Consider the following 26,326-nt stretch of genomic DNA (forward strand, 5'->3'; position numbering starts at 1 on the left):
GGGTTTCAGTGGGGGGGTTTCAATTTTATTTAAATTTTATTTAAATAAAATTAACATTTCAAAATAAATGAAAAACTAAACGAAACAACAGTTACTGAAAAACGAACTAAAATAAAACAATAATTAGCAAAAAGAAACAATCGTGTTGGTGATTTAATGAGCTCTCATTCTGTGCGAGAATATCTGACCTGCGGTTGTTCAGGAAATACCTGTAGATGCACGTGAGCTGAGTCCCAAGAGAATGCGTTTTTGCATTTAAAAAACAAGACGCGGGAAATGAAATGGGAAATAACTATAAAATATGAAATGGGAAATAATAATAATAATAATGCCTTAAATAAAATAAAACCTTAAAAATGAAATAAAACAAAACGTAAAACCTTACAGCGCACAGACGTCTAAAAGCGTGTTTGACGTGCGAGAGCAACATGAGAGCGAGTAACAGACACAGAATTAAGACTTTAGTGAATACTCATTTTGTCACGCTTTGCGATTGCTATGAATGTCTGTAGGTCCATGACACATTACTTTGGTCAATTATAACAGACATATAAACGTGAAAGACTCTTTTCAGACAACACAGCTCATACGTCCATCTAGTTGAATCAGCTGTTTGTAATGCTCAGCATGTGTTTGTGCTGGTGAATCACAGCAGAACAGCAGCAGAAGCAGCACATGTTCCTGCTGCAGCAGCTGAACACAGACCTGAAGGCCGTCATCGCCGTCTCAAGCACGGCTGCAATGTGTTCGCTGTCAAACTCCAAAGTTATAGCATTTTTCAATCTTAAAAAACGCCATTATTTTATTTGAAATGGTTGATCATTTTATTTGGCTGACAACATATGTTTGCTCCCCTATCTGCACAAAACCCATGTTTCTGTAGGAGTGCATGTCTGCCAAGAGCAAAGAAATAAACCCCACGGACCTTATCTGAGCCACAACATCTTCAAATATTACTCATAGAGCTTGTGTAATTAGAGAAGGGCAACATCAGTGGGACAGGGAAGCTGAAGGAGGACATCTGTGAGCCGTTCAAAACAAGGCTGATACAGAGAGGACTTGGAGAAATAGTGATGCCAAGATTAAGAGCAGGACACAGTCATTTAAATAGGACACTACGCGTTATAGAGACGCATCCTGCTGGTTTGTGTGAGTGTTGTCAGACATTAGAAACCATAGGACATGCACTTTAAGCGGCAGAAGACATGAAGAGCAGAGGAGAAGCATGATGAAGAATTGAGACGAGATGGGTTGCAGGGGCAGGCATTAAAGATGCATACTGCAAAGTGATCGGATTAGAAACAGAGAATGAGTAATGTCTTAATTAGAGCGGGTTTGATGAGGAAAACAAGCTGGAGGAGTTAAACTGGAGTAACATCGCAGGAGAATAATCCAGAAGATGGCGGTAATGCAGCGCTCGTGGATGCATCCGCCGTTAAACCGCGAAGAAGAAGAAGAAGAAGAAGACGACGAGGAAGAAGAAGACACCCGAAACGTTAGCTCCAAAAACACAACAACAACAAAAAGGAGGATTTATCAGCTAAGGACGTAACTTGATGTAAGTACAGCTTGTTGTTGTCGTGCGTCCAGACTCTAGAGAAATGTTTCGCATGACCGCATGTTGTTTGTGTTCAGCTTCCGGTGATCATCAGAGAAATCCGCGGAGAAACCGAGCATGGCTTCGTCAGGCGACACCACACAGACCGCAGGTACCTCTCTCTCTGCCTTCCAGAAGCGTTTCAGACGAGCCTGGACCGAGACAAGCATCTGAACTAACCACAGATACGTGTGCGGTTTACCTCCGAGTCTGAAAAGGCCTGCTTTATTCGGCTTTCCTTCCTTCATCGTTACTCTAACAGCGTGTTGTTGTCAGTAATTTCATTTAAATGCTTGTTAGAGGACCCCTGCAAAGCTATCGCAGAGATTTGAAATGAAGTATCGCTGAAATGGCAACAACATGTGCTGTGAAGCTCTGCAAACAAACCGCTCGAGCAGCAGAGCAGCATATTATACTGATTTCTGAAGATCATGTGACACTGAAGACTGGAGGAATGATGCTGAAAATACAGCTGCGCATCACAGAAATACATTACAGTTTAACAGAGATTCACACAGAACACAGCTGTTTCACACTGTAGTATTTCACCATGTCAGATGTGGCTGGGGAGCAATCAATCTATGCAAGCATACAGCTAGAGAAGTTCTATTTAAAGTGCAATATGCAAAATGGTATTGTACTTCTGTATTTAAATTTACATTTTCCATTACCCACACGTGCAAAGTTTGGTGTAAAATGAAAATTAAATTATAGAATTTACATTCGCCATTTCCAACAGTAGTCTTAATATGTAAATTGCATGCACATTTGAACGCTTTATAAGTTGCGAAATGAAAATGTACAACACAAATTGATTTGATTTGTGTAACATGTCCAAGCAGAAACGGTAGCATAATGATCATTTACATGCTCTTTGTCCTAAACGCATTTAGACTAACAGTTAGAACACTTAGGATTGCATTTTCATCATGACGCCAGTATGTCAGCTGCCTCACGGACACTTTTGATTATTTTAATTAGCAAGATAAAGAACAAATGAATTAAATAATTTTCTTCTCTTTGTAGGAAGAAGGGGCAGCTTTGGTATTGATGACCCGAACTGTGAGTATAAACATGGACTACTCACTTGATTCTCAATCGGTCTGTTTTGGCTCATTGATGAGCGCGTCTTCTTTCTCTCACTGGTCTTCAGTGTCTGTGAGACTGGTGCTGGTGGGAATGACTGGAGCAGGTAAAAGCTCCTCCGGAAACACCATCCTGGGCAGAAAAGCCTTCAGAGTCGTCAAAAGCCCTTCTTCTGTGACTAAAGAGTGCTCGAAAGAGACCGAGAGTGTGGCTGGAAGAGACATCACAGTAGTAGATACACCGGGCATGTTTGACACAGACATTTCAGAGGAGGAGCTTCTGACACAGAAGATCAGTAAGTGCATAAACATGACCGCACCTGGACCTCACGCCATCATCCTGGTCATTAAAGTGGATGTGTTCACTGAGGAAGAGAGACTCTCGGTGGAGAAGATCAGAGCCATATTTGGAGAAGCAGCAGATAAACACACAATCGTCCTCTTCACTCACGGGGATGAACTGACCAGCTCTATTGAAGAATTCATGGAAGCCAACGAGGCTCTGCAGGAAATCTTGAGTCGCTGTGGGGGAAGACATCATGTGTTCAACAATAAAGACATGGAGGATCGTAACCAGGTTGTGGAGTTCCTGCAGAAAGTAGATGGCGTAGTCGCTGCTAGTGGAGGTGAACATTACACCAGCGACTCGTACCAGCACGTGGAGCTCATGCTGAAAACTAGACCAGAGGAACTGAAGAAGCTGTATGAGAAGAAACTACAAGACATACAGAGAGAACTGGAGGCCAGAATTGCTGAAGAGATGAAGAAACTGCAGGAGAGAATAGAGACACTGACAGTGTCCGAGCAAGAGAAAGAAGAGAAGATCAAAGAGCTGGAACGACTAAACCAGTGTAAACTGACAGAGTACAAGCGTTATTATGAAACCAAGCTCAGAGAGGCCAGACAGGAGGAAGAACAGACCTGTACTCATCCAAATATAATACAAAAGATCTTTCAGCAGATTCGCAAAATCAAATCTTAATCACATTCTGGTAATATGTATGTTAGCCCCAGTCAGTCAAACACAGCTGAAGCAGCTCAGGTGTTCAGGATCGCTTGATGATTACAGACAGCTGTGCTGGAGCAGTGGTTCCCACCCCTGGTCTGGAGGCACCCCAGCACTGCACGTTTGCATGTCTCCTTGATCAAACACACCTGATTCAGGTCATCAGCTCATTAGTAGAGACTCCAAGACCTGAAACTGGTGCGTCAGAGAAAGGAGACAGTGTTGGGGTGCCTCCAGGACCCGGGTTGGGAACCTCTGTGTTGGAGCATTGGAGCCGAAGTCTGCAGGACAGTAGCTCTCAGTAGGCTTAGAAACCCCTGCTATACAGTATGTGAACCCTTTGTAATACGTGTATATGTGTACCATCTAACTACCATTGATCATTTATATGTACCATTCATCTGTGTACTGCATAGAGTCTATAGCAGCCGTTCCCAGTCCACGTGTTGTGTTTCTCGTGTCACTTCAGAGGGTTGTTATATCCCAATATTTCCTGTAAATAAGCTTTTGTACTGTAAATAAGCTTTTGTACTGTAAATAAGCTTTTGTACTGTAAATAAGCTTTTGTACTGTAAATAAGCTTTTGTACTGTAAATAAGCTTTTGTACTGTAAATAAGCTTTTGTACTGTAAATAAGCTTTTGTACTGTAAATAAGCTTTTGTACTGTAAATAAGCTTTTGTACTGTAAATAAGCTTTTGTACTGTAAATAAGCTTTTGTACTGTAAATAAGCTTTTCTCTCTCTGCCTTCCAGAAGCGTTTCAGACGAGCCTGGACCGAGACAAGCATCTGAACTAACCACAGATACGTGTGCGGTTTACCTCCGAGTCTGAAAAGGCCTGCTTTATTCGGCTTTCCTTCCTTCATCGTTACTCTAACAGCGTGTTGTTGTCAGTAATTTCATTTAAATGCTTGTTAGAGGACCCCTGCAAAGCTATCGCAGAGATTTGAAATGAAGTATCGCTGAAATGGCAACAACATGTGCTGTGAAGCTCTGCAAACAAACAGCTCGAGCAGCAGAGCAGCATATTATACTGATTTCTGAAGATCATGTGACACTGAAGGCTGGAGGAATGATGCTGAAAATACAGCTGTGCATCACAGAAATACAGCACAGTTTAACAGATGCTCACACAGAACACAGCTGTTTCACACTGTAGTATTTCACCATGTCAGATGTGGCTGGGGAGCCGCAGGTACCCTGACACCTCCTCCCAGATGATGGCAATCAATCTATGCAAGCATACAGCTAGAGAAGTTCTATTTAAAGTGCAATATGCAAAATGGTATTGTACTTCTGTATTTAAATTTACATTTTCCATTACCCACACGTGCAAAGTTTGGTGTAAAATGAAAATTAAATTATAGAATTTACATTCGCCATTTCCAACAGTAGTCTTAATATGTAAATTGCATGCACATTTGAACGCTTTATAAGTTGCGAAATGAAAATGTACAACACAAATTGATTTGATTTGTGTAACATGTTCAAGCAGAAACGGTAGCATAATGATCATTTACATGCTCTTTGTCCTAAACGCATTTAGACTAACAGTTAGAACACTTAGGATTGCATTTTCATCATGACGCCAGTATGTCAGCTGCCTCACGGACACTTTTGATTATTTTAATTAGCAAGATAAAGAACAAATGAATTAAATAATTTTCTTCTCTTTGTAGGAAGAAGGGGCAGCTTTGGTATTGATGACCCGAACTGTGAGTATAAACATGGACTACTCACTTGATTCTCAATCGGTCTGTTTTGGCTCATTGATGAGCGCGTCTTCTTTCTCTCACTGGTCTTCAGTGTCTGTGAGACTGGTGCTGGTGGGAATGACTGGAGCAGGTAAAAGCTCCTCCGGAAACACCATCCTGGGCAGAAAAGCCTTCAGAGTCGTCAAAAGCCCTTCTTCTGTGACTAAAGAGTGCTCGAAAGAGACCGAGAGTGTGGCTGGAAGAGACATCACAGTAGTAGATACACCGGGCATGTTTGACACAGACATTTCAGAGGAGGAGCTTCTGACACAGAAGATCAGTAAGTGCATAAACATGACCGCACCTGGACCTCACGCCATCATCCTGGTCATTAAAGTGGATGTGTTCACTGAGGAAGAGAGACTCTCGGTGGAGAAGATCAGAGCCATATTTGGAGAAGCAGCAGATAAACACACAATCGTCCTCTTCACTCACGGGGATGAACTGACCAGCTCTATTGAAGAATTCATGGAAGCCAACGAGGCTCTGCAGGAAATCTTGAGTCGCTGTGGGGGAAGACATCATGTGTTCAACAATAAAGACATGGAGGATCGTAACCAGGTTGTGGAGTTCCTGCAGAAAGTAGATGGCGTAGTCGCTGCTAGTGGAGGTGAACATTACACCAGCGACTCGTACCAGCACGTGGAGCTCATGCTGAAAACTAGACCAGAGGAACTGAAGAAGCTGTATGAGAAGAAACTACAAGACATACAGAGAGAACTGGAGGCCAGAATTGCTGAAGAGATGAAGAAACTGCAGGAGAGAATAGAGACACTGACAGTGTCCGAGCAAGAGAAAGAAGAGAAGATCAAAGAGCTGGAACGACTAAACCAGTGTAAACTGACAGAGTACAAGCGTTATTATGAAACCAAGCTCAGAGAGGCCAGACAGGAGGAAGAACAGACCTGTACTCATCCAAATATAATACAAAAGATCTTTCAGCAGATTCGCAAAATCAAATCTTAATCACATTCTGGTAATATGTATGTTAGCCCCAGTCAGTCAAACACAGCTGAAGCAGCTCAGGTGTTCAGGATCGCTTGATGATTACAGACAGCTGTGCTGGAGCAGTGGTTCCCACCCCTGGTCTGGAGGCACCCCAGCACTGCACGTTTGCATGTCTCCTTGATCAAACACACCTGATTCAGGTCATCAGCTCATTAGTAGAGACTCCAAGACCTGAAACTGGTGCGTCAGAGAAAGGAGACAGTGTTGGGGTGCCTCCAGGACCCGGGTTGGGAACCTCTGTGTTGGAGCATTGGAGCCGAAGTCTGCAGGACAGTAGCTCTCAGTAGGCTTAGAAACCCCTGCTATACAGTATGTGAACCCTTTGTAATACGTGTATATGTGTACCATCTAACTACCATTGATCATTTATATGTACCATTCATCTGTGTACTGCATAGAGTCTATAGCAGCCGTTCCCAGTCCACGTGTTGTGTTTCTCGTGTCACTTCAGAGGGTTGTTATATCCCAATATTTCCTGTAAATAAGCTTTTGTACTGTAAGCTTTTGTACTGTAAATAAAAAACACACCTGATTCAGGTCATCAGCTCATTAGTAGAGACTCCAAGACCTGAAACTGGTGCGTCAGAGAAAGGAGACAGTGTTGGGGTGCCTCCAGGACCCGGGTTGGGAACCTCTGTGTTGGAGCATTGGAGCCGAAGTCTGCAGGACAGTAGCTCTCAGTAGGCTTAGAAACCCCTGCTATACAGTATGTGAACCCTTTGTAATACGTGTATATGTGTACCATCTAACTACCATTGATCATTTATATGTACCATTCATCTGTGTACTGCATAGAGTCTATAGCAGCCGTTCCCAGTCCACGTGTTGTGTTTCTCGTGTCACTTCAGAGGGTTGTTATATCCCAATATTTCCTGTAAATAAGCTTTTGTACTGTAAATAAGCTTTTGTACTGTAAATAAAGAACTTGCACAGTTTTGTCATATTTGTCCTTGTAGGAAAGAATTTCTTGAATTGTGTGATAATTTAATTTAGTGTCCGATGTCATTAGCAGTAATCACAAATAAGTTTTATGTGTGATCACTTATTGTCTTAACAGAGACAACACCTTTTCTCCAGGCCTGACGACAAACACCACTGGAAGTTTGAAACAAATCCACCCAAGTTTACACCGGGATGTGAGCTATCATTGCGAGTGAGAAAAACACTAATAAACAAGCGAACATGCACTCTTGGCACATGTGCAAGTGCAGTGTGAAACACCGAGCCGGAAAGCAGCGTTAGGATTGAACATCTCGCAAGGGTACAGCAGAAGTTTGGGTGTCTCTTGACCGAGAGCTTATTAAAGTTATGGAAGAATATGCGACGAGCGGACCCAAAGGAAGAAGCACCTTTGCTGAATTAAAGGAAGTTCGTCTAGATATTACAGTTAAAGCCTGTTCGAAGGCAATCCTTGGGGAAGTTACTGGCACTCTTGATTAATATCTGGAGACCGCAGGGCTAACAGGGAGTTTTCTTCTCGCGGTCTCCAGCAGGTAGGGGGCGGTAGTGCGTCTGTGAGCTGGTTGCCTCTCGCAGATCGGAAGAAGAAGAAGGAGAATGTTTTCCTGGACGTTTGTGCGTCTGATGCTAGGCCTGGCATCGAAACAGTTCAAAGATGAACTGTTCGAACATGACCTCAAACGATATTTTCCTGTAAGGTAAGTTTAAAACCATGCTCTTCCACCAGCTCATATTTTGAGTCGTGTGAGTAAGGGTAAAGTCACGATATGGGATATATACACTAGCATGAAAGCTACGTTCACATCGTCAGTGCGAATCCGATTATATGTATGCGATTGGAATCGATCTAAAGTTGTTGTTCGGCCACGCTTCACAGTTGCTCAGCTCCAGTTTGTGTGTCCAGAATATCAGCTCTGGTTTAGACGACTGTTTTCCTGGACGTTTGTGCGTCTGATGCTAGGCCTGGCATCGAAACAGTTCAAAGATGAACTGTTCGAACATGACCTGAAACGATATTTTCCTGTAAGGTAAGTTTAAAACCATGCTCTTCCACCAGCTCTTATGTTGAGTCGTGTGAGTAAGGGTAAAGTCACGATATGGGATATATACACTAGCATGAAAGCTACGTTCACATCGTCAGTGCGAATCCGATTATATGTATGCGATTGAAATCGATCTAAAGTTGTTGTTCGGCCACACTTCACAGTTGCTCAGCTCCAGTTTGTGTGTCCAGAATATCAGCTCAGAAAGGAGAAACAAAAAGAGACCTGTGTCTGTAGTTGATACGCCTGGATTCTTCAACACTTCCGTTAAAAGCTGATGGATTATTGACAGTTGTTCACTTCTGGTCTACAAGCTTTTCTCGTGAAAGGAGACCGAAGAGAAAACCATAGCAGAGGCAGAAAGGAGCAGAGCTCTGCATCATTTATCTTTCAGTGGAGCTGATGCTGCAGTTGACACACTGGAGACAGAGAGATGAAGAATAAAGAAAACAAACCTAAGACCAGGAGAGAGAGAGACAGACTGAAGAAAGATGAACGGAGCAGTAAGAGAGCTGCTGAAGAACTCCAGAGCAATGCAGAATAAGACAGTGTCATGCAGCAGAACAGCTGGAAATGAACAGCTACATCCAGCGGATGAGACACAAGAGCTCTGAAGCAGTCCGGTATCAACATGCAGACTCAGAGTATTATATAACATGTGTTCCTGACAGTCCTTCACTGTAATCTGTATCCGCACCGAGCAGACTCTGCACGTCTTTACCCGTCACTATCAGAGCTATTCAACACATTTAAACAGAGGTTTCAGTGTTTCTGGGTGCATGATGCAGGACAGGTGAGTTCTTACTACTACTTCTCCTCTTCTTGATGTGCTGCTGTTGTTAAAGCAGTAACAATGTTCTCCAGCAGTCTTTTATCAGCTTCCGTGCTTTCAGATCTCTATTTGACCTTCTTCTCTCCTACACATGTTAATTAACTCTGGTGTGGTTTGCTTCTCTTACTGTTCATTATGATCACGGTCATCATTCTCATTTATGATAAAAGATCTCATGCATTTGCTGCGTTAAAGCACAAAAAACATTTGCTTTAGTAAATGCTACTTGTTTATTTCTCAAATCAGTGTAATTTATTTTCAGGTAAATCTCAAGTGTGCAGAAGGTGAGAGGAAACAGATGCACATCTCAAGCTAAAATCAGATGCAGGTTTGTACTACATTATGATCTACTTAAAGGGATAGTTAACCAACAGTTTCTGGCCCCCATTGACTCCCATAGTATTTTTATTTTTTCCTACTATGGAAGTCCATGGGGCTTAGCAACTTTTTAATTACCAACACACTTATATATTTATATATATACACACTGAACAAAATTATAAACGCAACACTTTTGTTTTTGCCCCCATTTGTCATGAGATGAACTCAAAGATCTAAGACTTTTTCTATGTACACAAAAGGCCTATTTCTCTCAAATATTGTTCACAAATCTGTCTAAATCTGTGTTAGTGAGCACTTCTCCTTTGCCAAGATAATCCATCCACCTCACAGGTGTGGCATATCAATTTTCTCCTATTAAATTTGGATAACAGATATCAGAATGAGCTTTATCAGAATCAGAATCAGAATGATTCTGTGATATTACTTATTATACAACAGTTCGTTTTGGTTCTCAAGTCTGATTGGTTGAGAACCGTGAGATATTGTACTGGTGTCGCTACAGGGGGATTGTAGCTGGGGGGAGTGAATGTACATGTCTCTCCCACCTTCAGTACCACGACTGAGGGGCCCTTGAGCAAGGCACCGAACCCCCAACTGCTCCACCGGGCGCCGCAGCATAGATGGCTGCCCACTGCTGCGGGTGTGTGTTCACTGCTGTGTGTGTGTGTTCACTACTGTGTGTGTGTGTGTTCACTACTGTGTGTGTGCACTTTGGATGGGATAAATGCAGAGCACTAATTCAGAGTAAGGGTCACCATACTTGGCCACATGTCACTTCACTTCATTCATATATATATATATATATGTAATTTTCAAAATGCTTTCAAAATCACTGATAGTTTACAGTTTAAAGGGGACATACACACAGTTTCTGACAATATCATGTTAATCTTGAGTATGAATAGAGCTGAAGAGTCTGTATACAACTGTATTGATTCTTTCTGAAAACAACTGAGCTGTATTTACATTAATACTTTTTAAGAACTGCTTGCACTTGTTTAGAATAAGCAGTAATATTTGAATGCTTTACTTTATTTGAGTGCCAAGACACTGCACATATTTATTGCGTATCATAACACAAGATATTCTCCATTCATTTCTTTATTCCTATTTTAATAGCTAATTTGAGTAGTTATTTTAATGACAAATGTCAAGAGTGTATTATTGTAACGTGTGAGCACATCAATGTAATGCTTGAGTACAAATCTCTCAGCTCACAGACTATGAACTCACACAGAGCAGCTTTTCACACAGAACTGCGATTCATATCAGTGCCTTTGTATAAAACATTTGTCACCGAAATGCCAGGAACAAACAAACAAACACACTTGCTGCCCCAGAAAACAAACTGCATCCGCTGTTCACATAACGCCAGGTTCTTTGGGAAGCTGAACAAGGTTATCTTTCCCTCACAAACAAAAAACTCTTCTTTGGTGACTGTTGTTTGAACCAAACCCAGAAGGACAGATTTTTCTGGAGCAAGTGATGTGCAGCGCTGCCTAACGAAGCTCTTGCTCTCACTGTGGTTGAAGTGTGTGTGTCCTCTTCCAGGAGAAGTGTTCATATGAGGATTTTCACCCTTTATAACCAACATGGCAGTAGTATATGTGGCACAGAAATTCTCATACATTCAACTCTTTTGTGTTTTACTTTGGCCATGTTTAGCATGAGAATCCCACTCTTTAACAGGGTATGTAAGTCAGAATCCATGAAAGAGCTTTAGACATCCCCTTTAACATCAACTAAATTAGTTAAAGGTGCAGTAGGAGATCTGTGAAAATGCTAACTTTAGCCTGATAGCACTGAAAGCAACGTCCCACCCTCCCTGCAAATCGCCGTCCAAAGCCACGCCCCCTGAACGCATGAACGCGCACAGAGTACCTGACACTGCATTACTACAACAGATCATGACTCATTCACCGGTGAGAAAACGTTATAGTACAGTTAGTAACAGTACTACAATACCAAACTTCAAAAAAAACTTTTTAGAAAACAGAATTAGATGCACCATTTTTCCGTTTGTGTATCTAGCAAAACTTGTGTGGAATAATGTTTCTTGCATGTCAGGGTTTCCACGATGACAGTCTGCTTGGCTCCATTGATGTTTTTATGGAGACAAGTACCTTGTCCGACGTGAGCGTACAGGCCGACACAGGCCACATGAAGGGTCACACGTAGGGGCTGCAGAGGACGGGCCGGCCGCGGTCGGAGTAACGTTACCATACAAGCAGCATTAGGACTCACACTAGATGACGCACGTCGTGTTCAAGATCTGCAATCTACACGAATTGCAGATGAGCAGGTAACTACATAACATTGTTTATGAAGACTTTATTGAAACATCAACAGTAACTTCAACATGTCTCAATCTGTGGACAGTTAAACTTTTATTTTTGCTTTTTTACCTGTCATGCACTTTGTACACAATTTCTCTTATAAAACTAAGCTGTATTTATTAAAAACTATATAAATAATTTTAAATAATGTTTTGCCTCACAGGCCAGAATTCGACGACTGAGTTTACAGCAGTGCCGTCAGATTCTGGAGATTTGTCTTGCCTGGGACCCCAGTCAGATGTTTGACATCATGCATCTCACAGCTTCAGATGCTCCTCCAGCTGGCCCTTCTCTCTCTGGTCAGCCTAGTTGGTGTGTCTGCGCTAACTGCAGAGAGATGCCATCTGACTTAGAACGCAAGTGTTGTGGGCAACAACAGCAGCAGCACTGCATCTCCAGACTCCCCCATATGGGGGCCTATATTTTACAAGAGGGGGTACTGCGCTTAGCCAGACGTATCTGGACTGATATCCGAGCTGTTCCTGATGCTGTGGAGAGCAATAGGCAGTTCCGTTATGCTGCTTACCGTCAATTTGTTGTGTGGCAATATGGGGCACTGGGACAGGGGCACAGGGTGGTCATTCCCAGCTGCTGCGTGTGGACAATACGTGATCGTTTCCCTGACCCCCATGGACAGTATCAGGGTTGTGTTCCACAAAGATAATGTAGATGGTGTGTTCAAAAAAACTAAATAATTTGTAACAATACGTAATGTAGACACTTGATAGAAATATTTGTACAAATTCTCTTTATTTATTTTTTACCAAGTGCTCTTCGCAAACAAATTTGTTACTTGTTCTGTGGTACTTGTAATTTTTTCTAATAAAGACATATTTTGTTATCTTGACAATTCGACAAAAATTTCTGTACATGCACAACAATGAAAAATACAATATAACAATGATGATCCAAACAAACATCTTAAATTTACATATACCCAGTACATTATAAACAGCAAAATATATGCTCACTTTCTACAAACCAGAGGTTATCAAATTTGGTCCTTTGGAGCCACTGTCCTACTTTTTTTTCACATTGCAATCAAACACACAAGAATAAGGTAATCATAGTTTTATGGTGTAAAAAAAAATATATAGTCATGTAAGTTGGATCCAACTTTGAGTCTAACACTGCAGACATGTTGATCTTGAAGGCTAGCATCCCTGATGTAAAGTAACACATACAGTGTTGGATGACTGCTCAAGTTGTGCATGTGTTCTGACGTGTGTTGCCAGGGCTGTCTACAACTGGTTTTAAAGGGACTGTCCTGCAGAAAGAAATATTCACAATTACATATCAGTTAATACATACACATAAAAAATCCTGACTAGTTGCAGCAAAGAAGGTGACAGCATATCACCACTGGCTGAGTAGTTGTAAAACATTTCAATATTACAATAATAATTGAATCCTTCATGTCATGGGCCAGAACAAAAACTAAATCAACTAACCTGTCCCTCTGCTGAGTTGTGTCTGCAACAACTCCTGGGTGCTTGGTACATGGCCACCAGACAGAATACCAAGTAGACGTGGATCACCTGGCCTCAGGGATCTTCTCAATGGCATTTTCTCAGTTCTGGATAACTTCTTCATCAGGATAGCACTCTGCAGGTCTGCTATGTAACTGTAGTCCTTCTCTACTTTACCCTAACCTCCACCTTCGGGATTTTTTGTTGTAATTCTTTCTATATCTGCAAAAACAAGTCAGAAGTAATTTGACATGGAATGTCTACCTGTTAATCAGCAATTGAAAGATAATGCATTGCACTGAAACAATTCGTTATACAACATACTGAATTGAGCCATCAGCTCTTCTCTTGGCTGGTCTCTGTATAATTCATTATTAAATTAAGCTGTGTGTAAAATTTCATAGCTTGTACCTATTGTCAATTTATATATTTTTTATTTAGGTTATGAAACATATACTGTTTTATTATAAAACATACATATAGACCTACCGCAAGGATTTTTTTACTCAAGCTTTTAGCTCCATGCCAGATGTCGAGTGTGTGTTGTACACCACTGTCTTTATATTTCCCCTTGTCTGCTGGATAAATTGAAAAAATAGAATGTATACATTTTACGTGACACATTTTCAGATGTTACTCCATGCTTGTTTTTGGGTTAGTGTATCAACCACAAACAAAGCAAAATACAATACTCACTGAAGAGGGCAGATATTTGAACATGGGCATCGGTGCAAAACTCCGTAACCTTGAGCTCCTCACAGAGTGTCTCAAAGGTACGAATGAAGGCCTCTTTCTCCATTACAACCCAATTCCTCTTGTGTTTCTCGCTTGTCTATGTTGACCATGCTGATCATTTTTTTGGACTCATTGTCCATGGCCGTGTATGTGCAGTACTGTGCACAGAATCCTGGACTGTCCATCCTAGCATCTCCTACAAATATAGATGACAATAATTAGGTAAAAGCATGACATGTCTTACCTATATATTCTAAGGGGAAAAAAGCGGCAGCCCCTACAAGTAACAATGTAACAAATGTTTTTGAATAATATATACTTACCCATTCAATAATAGCAGCTGTGCCCCTGGATGTCACACTAATTTCAGAAGGTTGACAAGCCCCACACTGTAACTTGGTGTTAATATCGTGAGCATTACACTTTGTGACTGGTAAAACAAGGTAATTGGCCAACTGCTTCAGACAATCATGGTACACTATGGATGCTGAATGACCAGTTGCATCCTCCACAACCTGGACCTTAAGAGAGTGTTTGGTTGGAGGCATCTCAGTGCTCGATGGATTGTGGGAACGTAAGACATCGTGCACCGTGTCCTCCATGCTGATTGCCGAAATATCTTCTAAGTTAACGGCCGTCTTTGAAGCACCCCTTGACCATTAATAATTAGTGTTATGTAAAAAATACAGAATTAGCAGTACCTTTATGTCTACCAACCATTTAGTCTTTAAACTTACTGAACACAGATACGTGGACTGTAGTCTTCATCACTGTCATCAGAGTCTGAGTCTACTTCTTTGGTGTCATATTCTTCTAAAGATGACACCGACTCGGTCTCAAAATCCGGACGCCATGTTTCACCTTCCCAGTCAATACTATTTAATACAGAATAAATACAAACTAAATGTAAAACCACCACTCAGACAATATATGTGTTCATACATGATAATTATCGTCAGTTAGGTCAGTACAGCCACTTACGTAGTATTCTGAATGTCATTGAACTCATCCGCAACATCTTTTTCAAGGTCATATTCACTACACGGAGTGAAAAGAAATACGGTTTGAAAAACTACACATATATAAAATAATCATTTTAATAATAATAATAATTAATAATTCAATTACAACCTTAGATCCCCACTGACAGATGTAATAACCTCTGATCGATGTGCTCTACATTTGAAGTGGATGAAAACCGTTATTCAAAGTTGACGTAAAACCAAAGTGTTTTTTATTTAGGTTATGAAACATATGTTTTATTATAAAACGTACATATAGGATTTTTTTACTCAAGCTTTTAGCTCCATGCCAGATGTCTTTGTATTTCCCCTTGTCTGCTGGATAAATTGAAAAAATAGAATGTATACATTTTACGTGACACATTTTCAGATGTTACTCCATGCTTGTTTTTGGGTTAGTGTATCAACCACAAACAAAGCAAAATACAATACTCACTGAAGAGGGCAGATATTTGAACATGGGCATCGGTGCAAAACTCCGTAACCTTGAGCTCCTCACAGAGTGTCTCAAAGGTACGAATGAAGGCCTCTTTCTCCATTACAACCCAATTCCTCTTGTGTTTCTCGCTTGTCTATGTTGACCATGCTGATCATTTTTTTGGACTCATTGTCCATGGCCGTGTATGTGCAGTACTGTGCACAGAACCCTGGACTGTCCATCCTAGCATCTCCTACAAATGTAGATCACAATAATTAGGTAAAAGCATGACATGTCTCACCTATATATTCTAAGGAAAAAAAGCGGCATCACTACCGACTGACAATGTATCACAAAAGTTTTATCAGTGATAACACTTCCAATTATTTTCTAGTATTACTCTCTTATGTATGTGTGTGTTTGTGTGTGTGTGTTTGTGTGTGTGTTTGTGTGTGTCTCCAACTAACCCAATACTACAATTGGTCCTTTCGACTGTAACTGGTGGATGATTTCAGCTCTCTTTGAAAGCCAGAAATCTTTGATGGAGTATACACATTAGGTGTCCTGTATCTTGAAGAAAGAAGTCCTTTCTGCCATGCCCATTCTCATGAACTTGAAGAGAAGTGCTATTTTGGCATAGTTGTTGCCTGACAGTAGTATGTTGGTGGCCAACATGAAGTCCCCAATTAGCATGCCATGAGTGAAAGTTGGCTGTGAAGACCATTTCCAAACAGTATGGTCTGAAGAACATATCTGAAGTAAACAAAAGATTAGAAAAACAGGGTCAACAATACATTACATAACATATATGACAAACTCTCTACAACCCCTACAAGACATGTAACAAAAGGTTTTTGAATAATATATACTTACCCATTCAATAATAGCAGCTGTGCCCCTGGATGTCACACTAATTTCAGAAGGTTGACAAGCCCCACACTGTAACTTGGTGTTAATATCGTGAGCATTACACTTTGTGACTGGTAAAACAAGGTAATTGGCCAACTGCTTCAGACAATCATGGTACACTATGGATGCTGAATGACCAGTTGCATCCTCCACAACCTGGACCTTAAGAGAGTGTTTGGTTGGAGGCATCTCAGTGCTCGATGGATTGTGGGAACGTAAGACATCGTGCACCGTGTCCTCCATGCTGATTGCCGAAATATCTTCTAAGTTAACGGCCGTCTTTGAAGCACCCCTTGACCATTAATAATTAGTGTTATGTAAAAAATACAGAATTAGCAGTACCTTTATGTCTACCAACCATTTAGTCTTTAAACTTACTGAACACAGATACGTGGACTGTAGTCTTCATCACTGTCATCAGAGTCTGAGTCTACTTCTTTGGTGTCATATTCTTCTAAAGATGACACCGACTCGGTCTCAAAATCCGGACGCCATGTTTCACCTTCCCAGTCAATACTATTTAATACAGAATAAATACAAACTAAATGTAAAACCACCACTCAGACAATATATGTGTTCATACATGATAATTATCGTCAGTTAGGTCAGTACAGCCACTTACGTAGTATTCTGAATGTCATTGAACTCATCCGCAACATCTTTTTCAAGGTCATATTCACTACACGGAGTGAAAAGAAATACGGTTTGAAAAACTACACATATATAAAATAATCATTTTAATAATAATAATAATTAATAATTCAATTACAACCTTAGATCCCCACTGACAGATGTAATAACCTCTGATCGATGTACTCTACATTTGAAGTGGACGAAAACCTTTATTCAAAGTTGACGTAAAACCAAAGTGTTCTTATCTTAGGCCAACTTATATTAACTTTTTTGATCCACTTCAAATCTTGACTACTGTACGTGCATAGTTTTGTTTGTAATTTTGGCATAGGTCGATCATGCAAATTTGATAACAGTATAAAGCTAGGATGTGTTTGGTACACCCAGTAAAAAATGCTAATTAAATTATTGTCTTGCTCATTTGGTAAGTACGAAAACATTAAAAGACTTTCTGTCAGGATGGGCCCCAAACAATATAACTATTTATACACTGCGCTTGGCACGTGCATTGCTTACAATTGGTAAACACAATTCCGTACCTTTTTGCTATATCTTGACTGCCGGCCTCTTCAGAGTCAGTGCTTTCCAACTGCTGGACTCCAGCTATATTGAAATCAGCCTCACTGTTAGAACAAGACATATATATGAATATATTCAAGCACCTCACATCTCAGATTTGTGAAAGTGAACATGTACAGTAATACGTTTGTAAACTGAGTCATCAGGCACAGAAAACATAAAAGAAAAATAATGGGCTTGTTCTGCCTTTTGCTGAACACAAATGGATATGTTGGACTTTTCAAAGCGACGTTGAGGGTATTTCCATTTAAGTGTGAAACATGACGTTTTACTCACAGTTGGTAGGAAGTCTCAGAAGCAACTGTCGACACATCTGGTGGTGGTGGCTTCACGTGTCCATGCACCAGCGGTGTTGATGTTGTCGTTCTCTCATAACTTTGTAAACATAAGCATAGTTACCTGATTACACGATGCTGCTGTAGTTGAGCTAAGTCGTCAAGGTACATAAACTAAGCTATGCGTTATATCAAAACACACCCAAATCGAATCACACCATATACCTAACTTACCTGTCCAAAAGAAATACTGCAACCATGGCGTCATCATTCAGACCCTTTGACTCCCGTAGTTGTCTCCAGCGTGGAAAAGCAACACCGATATTAACTCGGGTTTTTGCTCTGTTTTCATCCAGCCTTTTTTCACTGTAGCCTTTTCAAAGACTGTTTTTCTTTTGGTGGATACCTGTACAAGGGCACTTGTACTCGGTTGTTGTGAAGGAAGGTCCGGTTTTTTATGTTTGTCTGTCATTCTCGCTCTAACGGCATAGCGTACGTGAAACGCGCTGATGACGTATTCTGTCTGCGCAAACAGGGTGCGCAGAAGTATGCAAATACATGTTGACAGGCAGGTAGGAAAGCTGATTAAAACGCTCGGACCGAGCGTTTTGATTGGACGAACATTTCTTGGTCCTACGCCTTCCACAGAATATATAAATATATATAAATACACTTAGACCACTTAACTTAACGACTGCTATCGGGATGTGAAGAGACTTTCAACCAGCATAAGAAAAAATGTTTCTGGAGACAATCACCTATTGCACCTTTAAGAAGGCACAAATGATATAATGTGACTGGAGATTAAACCAGCGGAAGGAGAGAGAGCAGAGGTTTACCAGGCAGCAGAGTAAAGAGTTAAAGTGCTTTTAAACGATCATCCATCAGTGTCTTAGTGTCTTTATTATGATATTTGCAGCTGGCGTTCCCTGACTGTACACCACTGCTGCTCTGCACTAACACACAGAACGGGTTAGCAATATGCCATTATTAATACAGCAAAGTTATCAAATATATGTACTGTTGTGTCTGGTCGTTTTTCCTATAGCCTGCTGCGATGCTGTGTTACAGGAGAGTCTGTTCTCTCAGCAAAATCATGGAAGCTGACTATGAAGGGCAGAATCAGCATCGAGCCACAACAGCTGACAGACTCTTCTTCAGCGTTAGCTGTCCTTGTGTTACTCCCAGTGAATCAAACCCATTATCTCCGCATTCTAGCATCTTGAGCTACAGGAATGCATTGTAAAGAATGGAACTTTAATTATTTGAATGCGATTGATTTTAAGACAAATATTAGAGGTGTAATGGTGCTCAGTAAAAAAATCTAACTTGCCCCATAGTTCATCTCATATCTGATAATGCATTTGTAATATGTATATACACTGGTGGAAATGGCCAGAATTCACTGGGGGGACTCTAGCTTGGAAATAATCTATAATAACATTGAATTTATTACTTAAGACAGGCACCCTGCAATTCTGGCCAGATTAAATATACATTGTGTGTGAATCTGCACACGGTAACGTAATGACCCCTTGTGTTTAATAAAAACAAATAAATAAACAAACAAAAATATTGATTAGTGAAGGGAAAGTATGATTTAATAAAAACCGTGAATGATAAGTTATTGTCTCTAATTGGCCCGATTAGCTAAGCCATAAACACATTTCTTATTTAGTGGTAAAGAATTGCATGATTTGTAGATTTATATTTAATAGTTTATACTTTTCATAAACACATGCGATTAGTTTTTAAAAGGTAGCATTACATTCTTCAGGACTTGACACTTGCATGTGTTTTTAGGAGCTCTCGTGCTTCTAAAAAATGAGGAACACCTTCTGATCAATGACAGAAATCAACCTTCTCATTATGAGACAATATTTGACTCTTAACCCTCGAGCATTCTTCGTGTAGCAGCCCTTAAGCTCTCAGGTGTGATCCCTTTTTTTTCTTATAAATGTCATACGACTGTCTTTGATCAAATAAAATCTTATCTATTTATGCAAAAAAAAAATTTGTGGTGTTTTTACCTTTAAACGTAACATATTTATGTAAAATATTCTTATTTTTGTTATATTTAATATTTATTTTACTTCAGAAAAATAAAATAATAATAAAAAATAATAATCAAATTTGGTGACATCTGCTGACATATGGTGGTATAAAAACTATCAAAATATCAATTATTGATTTTTATTGGACAAAAAAAAATTATTATTGAATTAAAGTATTTCCCATTCATTTCCTATGGGTGCCCACTTTTGTCCACGAAGGACAAATTTAGGAGTTTTTCCCCCCCAACCACTTAACTTTGTTAAATTGAGTTCTTTTTTAAATGTTTTTTCTTGAGTCTATTCTGGTGGCAAACTTAAGAAAAGTAGCCAGGACTTGTACTGCTCAGATTAAGGAAACTATAAAAAAAAGATTTTGCCCATCCTGAAGGATGCTTGAGGGTTAAAGTGATTTGCAGGGGCTTTTATTATGTCATCTTTTGTGTTAAAATTATATTCATAAACTTCTATCAATAATGTTAAAGTAAAGTCAATTGAAATAATTCGGTACAATCAGGAAGAATAAGTTCCCAGACAAATGAAATCAGCATCAACAGTTCATCTTTGCACAGAACAACACAAATGTGACATTAAGGAATATTTACAGACTGTTTAACGAGGCTCGGAGGTGGCATGAATGCATTTAAATTCATAATAACAATGTTATGAGATGAATGTTTGAAATATAAAGTTTTGAATATATTAAACAATTTAAATAACTCCATTTATACTTTAAAAATGAAACTGAAACCGCCAGCAACAAGTCACTGTCTTTGTCACTGAATCATTCATTCATTCAATCGATTTGTTCAAATGGCTGATTCATTTAGGAACGAAGCAAGTGTCTCTCTTTATGAATGGGTCATTGAATCTTTGACTCACTAGATTTGTTCAAAAACGCAGATTCATTCATCAACGAAACAGCGCTGTGTTTTCTTGGAGATGCACAGTGGTTAATCTGTGATCTGTGAACAAAAACTTGAGTCTGTTTTCACGATCTGTTCTGTGAGGAAGAGCACACACACTGATAGAGAAGCATTTCTATTGGCTGCAGTCTGCAGAGATTATGGCCAATCACAAAAGACGGCATTGCGCAGCAAACACAAACACAAATATCACACTACGTTTTTATGCAGAGCTGGGATCGCTTTCGAAGACTATTAAATGGATAAAATATAGAGATCAGTTTAATTTCCAAAAAACCCTAAGCAGCTGGAACTGAAACGCCATCCTCCCTCGAATTTCACCCCAACTGGTCTGAAAAATAATGTCTTTTTTTATTGTGCTTGCAGGTTCATCCTGAGAATCAACCCTGATGGCACCAAACGCCAGTCACAGATCTGATGGAAATCTCAAAAGGTCCAAAGGTCCAGCCTGAAGCCTTCTCAGTGTTTCTCATCAGTTGACAGAGCTTGCCAGCTTTGACTGCCAGAATAACTGCAGTGTAACAAACAGAGTCTGGAGCGGCTGAGAAGATGCTTGTTTGGTCAGAGCCAGAGGGGACGGTGAAATTACTCTCACCAGCTGATCTAAAAACTGACCCGCTGTTTGTTTTCTTCTAATGGGGGTTAATAATGAGCTACATGTTTACAAGTGAACTTATTGACTTGTTTTGTTTTAATGGATGAAGCAAAAATATCAATGGTGTTAGCAATAATAGCATTATTGTTGGCATTTTTACCAGGCTCCTATATTTATGTTCAGTTATTTCACTTTAATTGCGTAGAAAAGGGCCTGTACTTTGCTATTAGAGTAAAATTACTGAACTAAAACATAGGAGCCTGATAAAAATGCTCATTTTAGAAGAAAATTTCAGATGGCACTCTCTCTCTCTATATATACAGTTCTGCTCATAAGTTTACATACCCTTTGCAGAATGTGCAAAATGTTAATAATTGAAACGATATAAGAGGGATCATGAAAATTGCATGTTATTTTTGATTTAGTTCTCTCCTGAGTAAGCTATTTCACATAACAGATGTTTACATACAGTATATTTATATATATACAAGACAATTATTTATATATTTAAAATAGCATATAAATAGTGTAATATACTATTTATATATTACAATAGTGCAAACAAAAAAAAAGTCCTTTTACTGTTTTATTTTCGTTTTATTTATTTTGTGGGTTTATATGTATATATAGTTGTTGTAATATATGACAAGTGCTGTGTGCATTGTTTATCAGTTATTTTGAGACTTTTTAAACTGTGGTGGACATGGACATGTAGTATTTTACATCTAACACAAGACTGTTTATGTTTCTGTCTCGTGTGGTCTGCTTTAGAGACTGTACTATAGCAGACTGTAGCCACAATAGCACTGTATTACTGATATAGACTTATGTTTTATTTATTTTTTCTTTTATTCAAAATATTTCCAAACGTGTTAACTATATCATTGAAATATATTCTCAAATATGTGCAAGTAAATGCATTTGGCACCTTTATAGATTGTTAGCTGATCTATAATAAGCGATGAGCAAAGTAGCCTAATAGTGTCATCTATTAACTATGCAAAAAACCCTCTTTTTACTTAAGTACCAGATATGGGTGTCATGCCATACAATATTTATATTCCTCCTTTTTTTCAAACAAATACAGAACAAAAGGATACATTCTAAAGAACAACCTATACACATAACAGACATATACATACAGCGGTCACCAAAAATAACATACTACATTCATGAGTATTCAGATTTTGATCAGATTCTGCCATACAAAGTTATGTTTCTTTTCCTCTCATCCACCTCCCCCAGTATGATGAGATGTTGGTAGATTGTTGTCTTAAGGAAAGGGTCAGCGCTTCCATACTGTAGACATCATGTACAATTTCTTGCCATTCTCATACAGATGCTTAAGCCATTTCCTTGTAATGGCCTTCTTACTGGTTGCTAATAATATATTAAAGAGGTATATATCCTTCTTTGCTATTTTTGAAGAGGACAGTCCCAGGTACATTGTTCTAAAGTCACACTCAAGATTCAATCCCATTATTGCATTTATCTCTCTATTCAAATCCTGCCAGTAAGTACGAATGATATTACAGTCCCAGAAGATGTGAAAATGGTCAGCCAATACATTTCTGCATTTTCTCCAGCATGCCATACAATATTTTTTATTGCTGGTGGTGATGTTTTACTTTTTTCCATTACTGCCACCCACAGGACAAACTGCGCATTGCACCCAATATTATTTTGTGTGATACGATTCCAAATTTAGAGGGGCCAGAGCGGGGGCCAAGCTTGTCGACACGGGGGCACTGCCCCCCTTCCAGAACCGCCCCTGTGTAGGAGAAGGTTTTAAATGCTAATTAACATTTAAATGTCTATAGCTTCAGCTCTTTTTAAAAACTAAATATATTTATGGCAGAAGCATCACTGTAAACTCTTTCACCTCCCCATCAAGGTGTGTAACAAACTTCACTGGGATTTACTCATAAATGTCTATGTAATGCATACAGTTTAAAATGCAGGTATTTTTATGCCACAGCAGTGTCAGATCTCCTTTTAAGAGAGCCGCAGGCTTTATCTGAAGAAGCCCCCAGAAGTAAGCTAACAGCTGTCTGTCACAAACACATTCAAGGAACTGATTCCATAATGTTCAATTTCTCCTTTACATACACTCAAGCTGTCAATGTTCATTTACAATAATGCACTCACTCAAATATGGCATATTAATTTTCAACAGTAGTACTGTTACATTGTGAGTTTACTTAAATAGATCGTTCACTTTTGGGTGAACGTTCTTGTTATTTACTCACACTCGTGTCAAACCTGCATGAACTTATTTTTTTCTGTCGAACATGAAGGAAGATAATTTGAAGAATGCTGGCAATCAAACAGTTACTGGTCCCCAATGACTTCCATAGTACAGAAAAAGATACTATGGAGTTCAATGGGGACAAGAAACTGTTTGGTTACCAGCACATTAGTGTGCATGCAAAAACTCATTTATCTGTATTAATAACATGCCAAATAAAAAACAGAAAATCGTGCAATTTATATGCATTTTCATGGTGCATAATTGTTCTGTTTGTTTTAGGTTAACTAGCTTCGCTCCATTGGGGGAACAAATCCTGGGGCAACAGTGCATAAAATGTTGTGTAAGGTAGCCACCAATGAAGTCCTAAGTGCCTACAGCCTGAGAGGAAGAAAACAAAACTGGCCTTCCAGGACCTTAGGATTTTCTCTCTCATTAAGTTTTAGTCCATAATCCTTTAAACATTGATTGTCGGTTAATGTCATTTTTGCATATTACATTTTAAAATAAAATATTTTTTATTATAAAAACAACGTCACATCTAACTTTGTATGTGTGCGTGTGTCTGTGTGTGTGTGTGTGTGCAAGGTGTCAAGGTGATGACACACAGGGTAACTCTGGTTAATGTTGCTGTCAGCGGGTAATTAGGTGAGACACAGGGCCACGACCGATCTAAATAACCAGATAGAAATGTGTTGCCCGTTCTCAGTGGGAAAGTACCCCAGGAACATTACTCAAACATTTGCCCCATGTATCATCATTTTTCAGAGGGAAGTTACCACTGAGCTTACAGTGTCACAGAGTGTCATCAGCAGGTGCAAACGGAGACACAGAGAGACTGGAAGAGTCACAGAAAGGCATAGAAGTGGACGTCCTTTGGCTACATCCCATGCCGAGGACCGCTGCATTGAGAACAGTGCCCTGTGGAACCAGATGATGAATGCCACTCAACTCCAGGCACGGGAGGTGAGAGGCACCCAAGTGTCACGTCAGACTATTCGAAACCACTTACATCAGCATGGTCTGCGTGCTAGACACAGGCATCATCGTCAGGGAGCATTTGTGCTGGATGAGGAACCAGTGGGCCTAAGTGCTGTTCTCTGAAGAAAGTCGATTCACATTGAGCAGAAATGATGGCCGCCAATGCTTTTGGAGACGTCAAGGAGAACGCTATGCATCAGCCACTGTTGTCTGGTGTTACAATCTGGGCAGGTGTGTCTAGTCAATACAGAACTGCCCTACACCTTGTGAATGGTACTGTGACAAGTCAGTACTGCCTGAATAACATAATCCAGTCATTGTGCCTCTGCATGAGCAACACAGGCCTGATTTCATCTTCATGGATGACAATGCCCGATCATCGAGGTCGCATCATCAGGGAACGGCTGGAGGCTGGGGTAACTCAAACAGAGTGGCCTGCACTTTCTTCAGACCTGAATCCCAGCATAGAAAACCCATGGGATCATTTGATTCATGGTGTAGATCAGGGATCCTCAAATCTGGCCCTCGAGATCCACTTTCCTGCTGAGTTTGGCTCTAACCCTAATCAAACACACCTGAGCATGCTAATCAATGTCTTCAAGATCATTAGAAAATCACAGGTAGGTGAGTTTGATCAGGGTTGGAGCTAATCTCTGCAGCGCATTGACCCTCCAGGGCAAGATTTGAGGAACCCTGATGTAGAGGGTCGTAACCCTGCACCCCAGAACCTCAATGACCTGAGGGCAGCCCTTCAAGAAGAGTGCAATTCCCCACTTTCATGATATAATATCACTGTAGCATGAACTTTTTACATTTTCCATAAATGTCACCCAAAAGTCAAATATCCCTAACTTGTTGTGAGTAGTGTGCATTAAAATGTGCATAAATATGGTCAAACCAGAGGCAGACTGGGACAGGACAGAGCAAGTCTGCAGTAACTAAAAACAGGTATAGACTAAATATTTATGAGGACTTGAATCATGAATTCTATCCCAAGCTCATATGTACAAAACATTACCTTACAAATGATTTATTATGATTTATTATGCTACTCTGAAATGCTTTATTCTGATTGGTCAGTTTGAGGTCATTGCAACTCTAAATGACAGATAACACATTTTATGTGGGAATTACGTCTAATTTATAAAGCAGACTGCAGCTCTGGATGATTTTAATTGCAACAAGACCTGCCGTACATAAAAAACATGATGTGCTAGCAAAACATTCTTAATGCTTACCAATCAGGAATAACAGGAAAAGCCAGAGTAAAAAATGGATCTTCATCCTGACGATGATCAGCAGTTATTTAAGTGCTCTGTTGCTTGTGTCTGGAAGTTCGCCAGGCTCAGTTTCTGACTGACTGACAGAGAAGAGGAATCACTTACAAAACAGACGCACAGAGATAGTGGAGTTTTTCTTTCTGAATCTGGAGATCTCAAACTCTGGATCTACGATCTCCTTAGGCTTACGATGCTTTTGGGAATCGCAGCTCTGGTCTGTAACACATATCACACGAGCAAG

At 39.9% G+C, this 26,326-nt stretch overlaps 2 protein-coding genes and 2 long non-coding RNA genes across 6 annotated transcripts; 3 read left to right on the top strand and 1 right to left on the bottom strand.

The window, feature by feature from the left end:
* Positions 1-1,363: 1,363 nt before the first annotated feature.
* Positions 1,364-3,860, top strand: LOC107565810 (GTPase IMAP family member 7-like). Of its 2 annotated transcripts, XM_016251089.1 has the most exons (4): positions 1,364-1,558; positions 1,636-1,709; positions 2,624-2,659; positions 2,751-3,860. In XM_016251089.1, exons 2-4 carry the CDS (start codon positions 1,676-1,678, stop codon positions 3,662-3,664), a joined length of 984 nt encoding a protein of 327 aa, XP_016106575.1. In that variant the 5' UTR covers positions 1,364-1,558; positions 1,636-1,675; the 3' UTR covers positions 3,665-3,860. The 2 variants fall into 2 exon arrangements, with proteins under 2 accessions (XP_016106575.1, XP_016106576.1); XM_016251090.1 differs by lacking the exon at positions 1,364-1,558 and having other exon boundaries at positions 1,586-1,709.
* A 1,550-nt stretch (positions 3,861-5,410) lies between these two features.
* LOC107565811 (GTPase IMAP family member 7-like) lies at positions 5,411-6,605 on the top strand. Its single transcript, XM_016251091.1, has one exon. It carries the CDS (start codon positions 5,417-5,419, stop codon positions 6,407-6,409), a length of 993 nt encoding a protein of 330 aa, XP_016106577.1. The 5' UTR covers positions 5,411-5,416; the 3' UTR covers positions 6,410-6,605.
* Positions 6,606-8,662: 2,057 nt separating this feature from the next.
* On the top strand, positions 8,663-12,761 carry LOC107565812 (uncharacterized). The gene is made up of 4 exons (XR_001606429.1): positions 8,663-9,247; positions 9,549-9,614; positions 11,696-11,930; positions 12,128-12,761. It is a non-coding gene; the product is annotated as an uncharacterized lncRNA (long non-coding RNA).
* Positions 12,762-13,939: 1,178 nt separating this feature from the next.
* LOC107565813 (uncharacterized) lies at positions 13,940-17,011 on the bottom strand. Of its 2 annotated transcripts, XR_001606430.1 has the most exons (5): positions 16,896-17,011; positions 16,482-16,809; positions 16,076-16,361; positions 14,130-14,364; positions 13,940-14,008 (listed from the first exon to the last, which is right to left on the bottom strand). It is a non-coding gene; the product is annotated as an uncharacterized lncRNA (long non-coding RNA). The 2 variants fall into 2 exon arrangements; XR_001606431.1 differs by lacking the exons at positions 13,940-14,008; positions 14,130-14,364 and adding an exon at positions 15,593-15,861.
* Positions 17,012-26,326: the final 9,315 nt, after the last annotated feature.

Source organism: Sinocyclocheilus grahami, unplaced genomic scaffold, assembly GCF_001515645.1.
Source record: "Sinocyclocheilus grahami isolate Dianchi unplaced genomic scaffold, SAMN03320097.WGS_v1.1 scaffold1028.1, whole genome shotgun sequence".
In the NCBI taxonomy this organism is placed as follows: domain Eukaryota; kingdom Metazoa; phylum Chordata; class Actinopteri; order Cypriniformes; family Cyprinidae; genus Sinocyclocheilus; species Sinocyclocheilus grahami.